General features: G+C 41.2%; 1 protein-coding gene across 1 annotated transcript in view; it reads right to left on the reverse strand.

Annotated features, from left to right (window-relative positions):
- Nucleotides 1-11707, reverse strand: part of Snx4 (sorting nexin 4) — a 59465-nt gene extending 47758 nt beyond the window's left edge. Inside the window, exon 1 of the mRNA XM_005386551.2 lies at nucleotides 11504-11707. Coding sequence (XP_005386608.1) covers nucleotides 11504-11647 — 144 coding nt within the window. The 5' untranslated portion in view covers nucleotides 11648-11707. The remainder of the gene's footprint in view (nucleotides 1-11503) is intronic.
- Nucleotides 11708-12586: the final 879 nt, after the last annotated feature.

Consider the following 12586-nt stretch of genomic DNA (forward strand, 5'->3'; position numbering starts at 1 on the left):
AAAAAGAACACAAGCAGCCAAGCAGAGTGGTACACATTTGTAATCCTAGCTACCTGGGAGCCTGAGGCAGGAGGATCATAAATTCAATACCCGCCTTGGGCTACTATTAAGGCTTGTGTCTAGATATCCCCGTAAAGCCTCATGTGGTTAGAAGTGGGGTTTTTTCAGAGGTGTGTGGATCTAGAGTGTGTGATGCTGGGACTCATTCATTGGGCACTGCTAGGCTCAAGGGCACTAGGATTAAGGGTGTGAGTGTTACCCACCCTAAGTAGCCTGGATGAAATATAAGGGACAGAAAGAGCTGTGGTCAGCCCTGGTTGCTTTGCTACCTTCTGCCTGCAATGAACTGTTTCTGCTTTGCAACACCGCCCTGCCTTGAAGTCAGCTGATTATGAACTGAAACATCTACAAACTGTAAGCTAAATAAACCTTATGCTCTTAACTTTGGGTGTTGGGTATTTTGTCTCAGCAACAAGAAAAGTAACTATGAGCGACTCAGTTTGTCTCACAAGCAAAATATCTAAACAGATACCTCACCAAAGAAGACACACAAATGACAGTAAGCACAAGAAAAGATTGGCAAGCACAAGGTTGTGAGTTCGATTCCCGTCCAAAAACTTCTGCACTTCAAAAGACATCATCAGAAAAACAGTATCTGTTGGGAATGGCAAAAATAAAACCACTTCACAACCAATAGGACAGCTACACTCAGACAGACACACTAAGTGATGGCAAAGATGAGCAGAACTGAGGTGCCTCAAAAACTGCTCGTGAGAATGTTAAAGGGTACAGTCACTTTGAAAACAGTGACAGTTTCTTGAATATAAACTTACCATATGAACAGCAAGTACACGCCTACGAACCTACCCAAGAGAAGTGAAAACATACATCCTCACAAAATTCATAACTAAAAACTAAAAACAATCCCAGTGTCGATCAAATGGTGAAAAAACAAAATGTGAAACATTCATATAATCAAATATTATCCCCCAATGAAAAGGAAGTACTAATACATGCTACTACATTGGTGAACCTCAAGACATTATGCTAAGGGTAAGAAGCCAGATTCAAATGACAACAGATCAAATGATTTCATTTCTATGACTAAGGGTGGGAAGCAGAAGGATTAGATACCAAGAAGGAAGAAACTTCTGGGGAAGACAGAAATGTCCCAAAACTGGATTGTGACTGCAAATTCTGTAAATTTAATAAAAATCTTTGAATTATACATTTGCAATGGATGAATATCCCCTAATAATGCTCTTAAAAATCAAAATAAAATCCGTAAGTCTATACTGCCATAAATACAAAGAAACCACAGCTAAATAAATAAATATCATAGAAAGTTTGATGAGGAACATGATACTTTAATAATTTCAAAGTATGTCCCCACAAAATTAATTACAAAAAAAGTGAGTATAGTAGAGAAGCTTAGCAGACAGTAATGATTAAAGTGTTCAAAGTACTAGGGCAAATCAACACTACGTGCAAAGTGAAAAAATGCAATCAGAAGAATACAGCGTCCCCATGTTTACTGTACCACTAGTCACAGTAGCCAAATTATGGAAACACCCTTGGTCTGTCAATAAATGAATGGATAAAGGAAATATAGTATACACACACAATGGAGTATTATTTAGTCAGAAAGAAAACACAATCATGTAATTTGCAGGACAACACAAAAATGGAGATCATCATGAGAGTTATCATATGCTTCCTTGTATGTGGAATCTAGGGAAAGATGACAAGCAAGTAGAAGGGATCTACTAGGAAAGTGGAGAGGGAAGGTAAGAGCAATAGGGAAGGTGAATATGATCAAAGCATGCTATATTTCCGTATGGCAAAGTCACAATGAAACCCATTATTTCTTACAATTAAAGTGTACTAATAATTATCACTTAACAACAGAATGGCAATTTAGTGGCAATTTCTGACAAAGATACATAAACTGGATCTAATGGCAAGGAAACACACATGGCAAATCAAAACTGAAGGAAATTCTACAAAGCTGGCCTCTAATCATCAGAAGTGTTAAGGTCACAAGAATAAGAATTGAGAAACTCATCCAGGTTGGAGGAGACCAAAGACAATACAGCTGCATGAAAAAGGAGACCCTGCACTGGAGGGTTTTACTCCAAGGTTCATTGTTGGTAACACTGGTAAAACAATGCCGTATGAGGATTAAATAGTACTCATTTATCAATTTATTTTCCTGATTTTGATGGCACTGTTGAAATACACACCAAGGGTTTGGGATGAAACAAGGCAATACCAATTTCCATGGAAATTCAATTTCAAGTAGTTCAGGGAAAAAGGCTGCTTATTATTCTTATTTATAAATTTGAGATTCTTTGTAAAAGTTTTTCAAATGGTCATGTTATATAAGTAATTTTTTTTTGTCTCAGTTTGTTTTGGGCAAGAAAAACAATACACATTTTCCAAACCATTGCAGAGGATAAAACCGAACAAATTATGGTCTATTAAGGAAAATCAAAAAACAGAAACCAAGGTAATTGTAAAATATAACTGATAATACCAACTAAAAATAGTCAGGATAATGCAATGGTCTTAAACAAGAGGAAGACTTAAACTATAATACAAAATGAGATAGTTAAACTTTTCAACTTGATTGGGATTATTAGTAAAGCCATCTCTGGGTGTGTCTAGGTGAGTCATGGTGGTGTGACCTTGAGGTCTGTATCTGGTCCTTGACTCCTTTCTCTAGTACTGTTCTCCTGCTATTTTTCAGTTGCCATGAAGTGAACAGCTTTGCTCCACCCAGCTCTTCTGCCTTGGAGCCAGCTGACCATGGACAAAAACCCCTGAAACCACGAGCCAAATTAAACTCCTTTAAGTGTGGATGTTGGGCATTGTGTCCCAGAGATGTAAAGCTGATCAACACACAAGGCATGAAATTATTAAAATGGACAAACACAATAAGGCGATCTAAAATTAAAAGAAACAAACATCACGTCAGGCCCACTAGCTAACTGGAAACCAGGGAAAGTCAGTAATTTTTTTTCATTTTTGGTCTTTTTGAGGCAGGGTCTCGCTATGCAGATCAGGCTGGCCTTGAGTTCACTTTGTAGCCCAGGTTGGCCTTGAATTCACATTGATTCTCTTGCCTCAACCTCCTGAGTGCTGGGATTACAGGATGCACCACCATGCGCAGCCCTCAAGTTAGTAATTAGGAGAGCCTCAAATCAATTCTCCCTCAGATTAGTACCCATTCTGCCAGAATTTTATTCACATCTCTGCCACAGAGTGGCTGTGTAACTGTATGCAAGTTCTTGAACTCTGTGTCTCAGTTTCCTGATTTGTAAAATAGGAACAGCAGTATAGCAACAGGTTGAATGTTCTGTCCCCGAAAACTTCTATGTTGAAATTCTAATCTTCAAGGTATTAAAAAGTGTGGTGCTTGGGAGGTGATTAGAAGATTAGAATAAAGCCTTCATGAATGGATTAGTATCTTTAAGGCACATGGATGGCATGTAGCAAGAACTCCATATTACCTATACCCAATATTTGTAGATTTAGATTTTCCCGGTGATGAAATTCATACATACTTAATATATAAAAACTGAAAGTAGAGAAAAAAGTAAATATACATCACTAACATAAATTGGTATGCTCCATATTATCTTTTTTCTGGAGTAATACTTCTATATTGCTGAAACAGGTTACAAGAGATAAGGCTGAAGAACAATCTATTGATGTTGTAGTGTAGATCAGTGGGATGGCACCTGCCTAGCACGGACTAGGCCCTGGGTTTGATCCTTAATGCATGTGTGGGCATACACACAAAAAAAAATAAAACCAAAAAAGAGAGGGGACGAGGGAAAAGAAAAACCCAGAACAATTCATTGGATTTATTTCCTTTTGGGTCTATGTCTAATAGATAGCTAGGTGTGTTAGCTTTCCATCATTATACACAAACTCTTGAAATAATCAACTTATACAGAGAAATGGTTTATTTTGGCTTACAGTTCAGGGGGTTCTGGTCCATGGCTGATGGACCCCATTGCTTTGGGGCCTATGGTAAGGCAATATATCACAGTGGGAATATGTGGTAGACAGAGCAAATCCACTGACTTCACAGCAAAAAGTCAAAAGAGAATGAAGAGGGGCCTAGGGCCCACAATCCCTTTCAAGGACATACCCTCCATCTCCTGAACTCTTCCTAGGGTCTATCTGTTAAGTTTCCCTGCCTCTCAATAGTGCCACTCTTAGACCAAGCCTTTAACACATGGGCTTCTGAGAATACTTTAGTAAAAGACAAAGATGTATATGGCCTGAAGAGAAACCAGAGTGTGGGCTTTTGAGAATACTTATCCAAACTATAGCCTTGGTTCTAGGTTAAAGAAAAAAAAAAAACAGATGTGTTTATTAGGTCTCATAACAAAGTTACAGACAAACGTCTTCACTGAAACTGCTACTACCAAGTACCACTGACTAGCGAGTTTATAAACAGCAGAAGGATCCTGGTCACAGTTCCTGGAGTCCGGCAGACTTGGTATCAAGTGAGGATGTGCTTCCCTGTCACTAACATCCCTGTTTCACTATCTTCTTATGGCAGAAGTAAGAAAAGGGCTCTGACTCTGCAGAGTCTCTTTATCAAGGCACAGGTGCCACTCAGGAGAGGTCCACCTTCATGACTTAACCACCTCCCAAAGGCCTGACCACAAAACATCATCACCTTGAGATTAGGTTTCAACCTTTGACTTGTGGGACAACAGAAACATTAGTCCATAGCAATAACTAAGAAAAACAGAGTTATCATACATGACTTATTCACTTATGATTTTTTCCCTATAAGAATACTTTTAGCTGAGCTATGTCCCGCGCCTCCATCTGCATCCCTCGCTGGCTTCAGTAGCTCATCAGGCCCGCAGCAGCCAGAATGGTGCAGCAGATGGAAACCAGAGGCCTTTCAGCAAGCCTTGGCTGGTGCAGGAGATAAACTTGTAGTAGATTTCTCAGCCACGTGGTGTGGGCCTTGCAAAATGATCAAGCCTTTCTTTTATCCCTTGTCTGAAAAATATTCCAACATGCTGTTCCTTGAAGTAGATGTGGATGACTGTCAGGATGTCGCTGCCGAGTGTGAAGTCAAATGCATGCCAACCCTCCAGTTTTTTAAAAACAATGAGAAAGTGAGTGAGTTTTCTGGCACTAATAAGGAAAAACTGAGTTCTCTGAAGAACATAACCTATTGGCTGTTTAAAACTTTTAATTTTTTTATTTACAAAAATTATGAAGTATGGAAACTATATACCCAACTGCCATCTGATTATAAATGACAATAAAATATTAATTCTACCCTTTAAAAAAGAAAGAATACTTTTAAAGGAACAGCACAGCTATTTAGAAAATTGTTTTCCAAACTCAGGAACAACACATTCATATTCATGAAATTAATCTGGCGGATATGACCAGCACTTTTTTTAAATGAAAAAGAAACAAGAGAAAAATACCAAAGGGCATTCCTTAATGTAATGGTTAAATATTGCTTCCTGAAACAACACTCATATCTGTGTGTAGTTATGTTAGTTATGACATAAAAATGTCTTCTATATCGAGTCACCTTCAAAAAACAGCTATTCAACTGACATCTCTTCAGGTACAAAAGGACAAAAAAATTCTTGAGTATGATCTAGTCATATGGCACTCAACTGACATACTCTGTTACTGCAACAAAATACTTGAGAAAACCAACTTTTGTTTTTTGGGTACTGGGAGTTAAATTCAAGACCTTTCACTTGCCAGGCAGGTGCTTACACCACTGAGCTATATCCCCAGCCCATGATAATCAACTTCTTAAAAAAGGTTTATTTTGGTCATAGATTTTCAGGCCATGGTCAGTTGGCCCTGTTGCTTCTGCACCCATGGTAAGCAAGGCAGCACGCTGGGCGTAGTTGTCGTAGTTGATTTCTCAGCCACATGGTGTGGGCCTTGCAAAATGATCAAGCCTTTCTTTCATCCCTTGGGTGGACGCTGGGTGGACGCGTCGGGCCAATATTCCACTGCTGGGTGGACGCTGAGGATCCAATATCCCCACCAAGGGGGTCTTCCTCAGTGACCTAACTTCCTTCTATAGGTTCTACCTCCCAACAGTAAACACAGCTGAGGATAAAGTCTGTAACAGGAAGACTCAGAACCCAAACTGCAGCACTGTTTACATTTTTTTCTTCCATTTTTCCATTATCCTTGCCCACAGAATATGTCTAACCTGCCAGATCTGGTCTATTCCACTCAGTTCTCTGCTATTAGTGAGACAAGGTGCTCACTGTGCACTCAGATTTTTAAGTACCAGTTGCTCAAGCACTCTGGTCATCAGCACCCCAAGCCAAGGCTGCTCCTTTAAAAGATCACTTATTCCGCAGGCCCTGGTTCTCTGGTAAATACTAAGCTCCAGGCTCTGCACCTTAACTGCAGACTCAGTAGAATCTTTCCACCAAAACAGGCGCTCTCCCGCATTGCTCTTACTCTTTCTTATGCCAGGACTAATTATTACTATCTGTGAAACTGGATTCCACTCTCATTTCTTCCCTTTTCCAAATTATTTTAAATAAAATTGACTATAGTTTAAAAAAATAAATGCAGCACTCCACACAGGGAAAGTATAAAAAGGAAATGACGGGGATTCTAATTAAACAACGGAAAAGGACTGAAGACTCACAGAAGAAAATGAGACTAAGAAAAGAGCCCACAGAATTCAAGGACTCCTGATTAGCGAGGTTTAAAATCTGGAGGCAGGGCTGCTTTCCAATACCCTTTCAGGTTTGGTAACTGCCCAAATTACTCTCCTCTCTGAAAACTTACAGTTAAAAATAAGGTTGATGAGGTCCACTTTTTACCATCTCTGAATACTCTTGTTACTTTTATAGTTAAAAACAGCAACAAAATAACACATCTTCTACACCTCTTTCTAATTCTCAAAACTACAATAAGCACAACTACACTAAAAAGTTCCAAACAATTTACAAGACTATTTTAAACTAACTCTCCCTCACCTCAATGAAACAAACATTTAATGGAAAAAGCACCAATTTCAATGCCAGTGGGATGGGATCAAATCCCAGTCACACTAAGAAGCTTGTAACCTTGGTCAAACTACTTCTCTCTGAGCTTCTGCCTCCTTATCTTTAACTATATTTTGGAAGTACTTTTGAAAATTAACTGAAAAGAGCCCACAAAAATCTACCATACCTTTTTGCCCAGATCACATTCCTAGCAGTGAGGCTACTGCAATAATTCCCAACTGGAAAAGGACCGAAGGGAATAAAGGACAGAAAGAAGGGAAGGATTTAGATGACTAGAAAGGAAGGGATTGGGGGCAGGAGGAGGACTGCACTGAACAAATGCACATTTAAACCTAGTGATTCTAAAATAATTGGTCAAATGGTCTTTTATGTTAATATAGTTACTGCAGACTGATCATGCCCACAATCTCCCTAAGAGTGAATGGCTTGCTTTTTGGGCCCTGGGAGTTTCAAAACACTTTAATTCAAGATTCTCTGGGGCTAAGACAAAGATCTTCTCTGGTTGGCCTGTATTTATTTAGTTATCAAAACAAGGCACAAGGTGGGGAATACTGAAGAAAGGTGGAATTCTGCCTTGAATGGCAGGGGCCGTCCAAGGACCTTGGAAGTCCACTCAAGGGCTTCTCCATGTAAGACACTGTGTTAACTTAAGAGAACTATGTTATCTCCAGGAAGGTCTCCACTCAGGAGTGAGATCCCTGCAGCTACAGACTTCATCTAGTTAATAGAGGTTGGGGCCAGGTGTCCTTAGCTGTGGCCTTGTCTTGTCCTTTGAGGTGTCATGGCTTCACCCATCATTACAGGCCTCAATAGGGACCAGTAACTAACAAGTAAACATGAAAGGTCAATTGTTAATTTAAGTGCTACTCAGAGCTGCTTTGTAGTGGTCTCCATCAATGGTCTGTACCTCTTCATGAAGGTAAACTAGGCAGCTATTTTAGGAAACTCCATAATTTTTTGTCACTAATAGATGGTCTCTTATAGCGACATATTTACAAACATTTTCCAAAAACCTCAGGTAATTATATATAAGTACAACTTTTACTGTCTGATGGCATCCTTAGCATCACGTATTTTGAATTAAACATACATAGTAGGCTTTTATTAATAAGAGAAATTTATAATCCTTTAAAATATGTATTAAAGTTATTTTTTACTGACACATTTGTTCATATTTACGTGATACAATGGGACACTTTGATTCAGATATACACTGGCTTATAATCACTTTGTGTGTGTGTGTGTGTGTGCGCGCGCGCGCGTGTGTGGTGTTGGGATCAAACTTAAGGCCTTATGCATGGTAAACACATGCTCTATCACCAAGCTATTATTTCCAACTCTATAGTCACTTTTAAATTAACATGAAGGGCTGGGGATATAGCTCAGCGGCACAAGCGTCTGCCTGGCAAGCACAAGGTCCTGAGTTCGATTCCCAGTACAAAAAAAAAAATTTAAATCCTCATGATGCAGTCAACAAGAGATACAGGCTGTAAACAAGAGGTACATTTTACAATAGTAAAAATGTCATTATCCCAATGGCTAGCTCAGTGGTACAACCTAGCACGGGCAAGATCCTGAGTTGGACCCACCCTCGCCACACACACACAATAAAGCACAGCAAAGAAAACAACCAACAGAGTAAAGAGAAAACCTACAGAATGGGAAAAAAATTTGCTAGCTATTCATCAGACAGACGACTAACATCTAGAATATATTATAAATAATTAAAAGAAATTAGCCCCCCAAAACAAAAGACCCAATCAAAATATGGGCAAATGAAACGGACACTTCTCATAAGTACAAATGGCCAACACATGAAAAAATGTTCAACACTGCTGACCATTAGAAAAATGCAAATTAAAATGACAGTAAGAGTCCATCTTACTCCAGTAAGAATAAATAAAATAAAATACCAAATGCTGGCAAGGCTGTGTGTGTCTGGGGACCCTTCTACACTGTTGGGAATGTAAGTTAGTACAATCACTGTGGAAATCACTACTGAGACTCCTCAAAAAACTACAACTAGAAATTCAGTTTGACCCAGCTATTCCTCTTCTAGGTATTTGCATGAAAGAGTTAAAGATAGCAAATTGCAGTAATACACATACACTCATGTTCACAATAGCACAATTCACAACAGCTAAAACCTGGAAGCGGCCTATATGCCCAACAACAGATGAAATGTGGTATGTATGTACAATGGAGTACTACTGTGCCATAAAGAAGGATAAACTTGAGTCATTTGTAGGAAAATGGATGGACTTTATATGTCTGATTTAAGTGAAATAAATCAGACATACAAGATTAGATACTGCATGGTTTCTCTTATATGAGAAACCCGAATATAAATAGAGCAAAATAACAGATATAGAGGAAAAAAGTTTCTTTGAGTTCTTGCTTTATTAATTAAAATATTGATTTTATTTCTTCATTTTTTGATCTTTGTTGTATTTGACAGCGTTTAAAGTCTATAAGCTTTAGACTTCATTAACCAAGGTTCTCTCTTCATTCATGATAATACCACTTTGTATTTTTGTCAAATAAATAAGCCTTTGGATATGAAAAAAATTTTGTAATGCAAAATATATATACATATATATGTATCAAAACACACACATATGTGTATATATATGTTCTTGCTGGGCCTAGTAATACACACCAGTAATTCAGGCTTCTTGGAAAGCTGAAGCAAGAGGATGGTGAATTTGTGGCCAACCTGGGCAACTTCGAGAAATCCTGTCTCAAGAAAACAGTAAGAGCTAGTAGTGTAGCTCAGTGGTAGAGCACTTGCCTAGTATGTGTGTGAGACCATGGGTACAATTCCAAATAAGAGGGGATGGGTAGGTGCAGACACACTCCTACCATGTGATCCAGCAATTGCACTCCTTGGTATTTACTCAAAGGAGCTGAAAACTTATATCCCCACAATAAGCTTTACAAGTATGGTTATAACAGTATTATCCATGAGGGCCAAAACTTGGCTAAACAGACAACTGAGTATTGTTCAGTCCAAAAAGAGATGGGCTATCAAGCTATGAAAAGACATAGAGGAAACACAATTATGTTACTAAGTGAATACTGTATGACTACAACTATATGACATCGTGGGAAAAGCGAAACTATGGCACCTGTAGAAAGATCAATGTGTTGTAAGGGGTTGAGGGAAGAAAAAACTAACAGGAAGAGCATTCGAAGAGTATTCTTAGGGTTGAAAATAGCACATTTGATACTATAATGGTGGAATATATTACATAATTTTCCAAGCCCATAAAATGCTCAGCACCAAGAGTGAACTCTGATGTAAGCTATGGAGCCTGAGTGACAATCATGTCAATGTAGGCTTATCAACTGTAGTCTACACCACTCAAGGGGGAGATGCTGATAAGGCAGGAAGCTGCACATGTGTGATGGGAAAGTGTACACAGGAAAGCTCTGCATCTTCCTCTCCATTTTGCTGTGAATCTAAAACTGCTCCAAATAAATAAATAAATAAATAACGTTTTTAACTTTAAATAAAAGAAACTTAACAAGCACATCCCCAAAGGTCTTTATGCTACTACCTTCTATACGTTGACATTTTCTCAGGCAAGCAAACCTTCTACTCCTGTGTTTAAGTCTCTCCTTAGCTGGTCTCTAAACTTAAGAGTCTTTTTAGTTATATTCAGCAAACAAGTTCAGCTTTTCCCATAAGGACCGGCAGCTTAATGTTAGCACTAACATCTGTCCCAGAAAAGAAAGAAGCAAAATTGACTGGATAAGCCATGCACATTGAGAAACTGAGTTTCTGAAATGCTTCCATTTAACCTGACCTACACATTTTACACTCCGGAGTAAAACCACTTACAAATATATGACACATTTCTCTCCTTTTCCCCAAACAAGTGAACATCACTAAGTAATCACTGAAGTGGCTTCCAAAGGGAGCAAGGGGATACGGGGAAATATCCATTGAGAAATTCGGCACCGACCCCAGATGAAGAAATCAGAACCCAAAAAGGAGTTTTAAAAATGTCCATGTGTGCCTTTTCTTGAACCTGACACTTCTTCAATGGGAAATTGAGGACGAAGCCCCACTAGCGGGACGAAGCCCACTTACCGCCCCAGACTTGCTCTTCACCCCAGTCCCTCTCCTTCCTCCCACACCGCTGCACACCGACAGCGAAATCCCTCCGGAAACATCAGCGATCTTCTGGTCCAGACCCGCAGGAGCGCCAAGCCCGGAGGCCGCCCCTCGTCCAGCCTCGCCCCAAGGACCGACCCCCAGGCCCGCGCCACGCGGCCCCTCCTCCTTCCCCGCCGCGCCGGCGCCCCGCCTTCAGCACCCCTTTTGCCAACGCCCCCTCCACACGCACCCCACACCTGCGGCCCTGTCCCGCCCGCGCCCCGAGCCCACCAGCCTCCGCTCAGCAGGGCGCGTTAGGCCCCGACGAAGGCCCGTCGCCTCTGCAGCCCCTCCTCCTCACCGTGTCCACCCCAGAGCCTTCTTCCTGGGCCCCCTCGGCTTCCTCACTGACAGCAGCCTCCAGGTCGTCGTCGTCGGGGCGGCCCAGCGGCTCCAGGGACGCAGGCTGAAGCTGCCTCTCGGGGTCCGGAGGGGCCTGCTCCATAGCTGCAGCTCGGCGCGGCGAGCCCAGTGCGCCTGCGCCGGCGCCCCACCCGCGGCCGCCCCGCCCGTCGCCCCAATCGCCCCGCCCCTCCGCCCTGCGCGCAGACCACGCAGGCTCTGGACGCCAGAGCCGGAAGTGGAGCTGGCGTCGTGTAGCGGTGGATCTGCAGCGTAATTCTCAGCTACTAAGCCAGGAAACCTAGGAACGTGGAAGGAATGGTGAAGAGACGGAACGAAAAAGGCGAGGGGAGGATGAACACAACGTCGGAGTGTGGGAGGCGTTCAGGATGGTGATCATCCACAGAAGGAAGATGTGATACTCCAGAAAGCGGAGGCCTGAGCTCCGGCCTCTGCCGTGCCTTCCATTAATGGTTCCGTTTTCCCTGGAAAGATCGGAGCGCCATAAATTATTAACTTTCAGCAATTGAGTAGCACATGCAGGAAAAGTTAACATCTGCAACGTTTTGAGGGTATTTAAACTGTAAACACTTTAGTCCTGGAGATCTGGTACTACGTTTCTACAAACATCTGTCAGTTAGTTGTTCGTTTTTTTGAGACAGAGTCTCACTGTATAGTCCAGACTGGCCTTGGACTCGCAGTGATCCACTTGCTTCAGCCTCCGGAGTGCTCTGCACCACGCGTTGCTTCTCGTGTAGTTTTCTAACCCTGCATGTGTGATGGTAACCCGTTGGGGAGTGCACAAGGGCTGCAGTCTACCGAATCAAACACATCAGACCCCCACTACCGTGAAGTAGTCTATGTACAGTCAGGCCCCACTTTTTCAAGGACAGAAACTGGTCTGTCTGCCTAAATAGGAATTTCAAGTTGTGACAACTTTTCCCTCCTGGAAAGCTCGCTCCTGTATCTTTCAGTGTTCACCAGAGGAACAAATAATGGTGCTGGACATGTGAGGATTTACAAGATAGGCTTACAGTGGCCC

This window comes from Chinchilla lanigera, unplaced genomic scaffold (assembly GCF_000276665.1).
Source record: "Chinchilla lanigera isolate Chin_1 unplaced genomic scaffold, ChiLan1.0 scaffold00026, whole genome shotgun sequence".
In the NCBI taxonomy this organism is placed as follows: domain Eukaryota; kingdom Metazoa; phylum Chordata; class Mammalia; order Rodentia; family Chinchillidae; genus Chinchilla; species Chinchilla lanigera.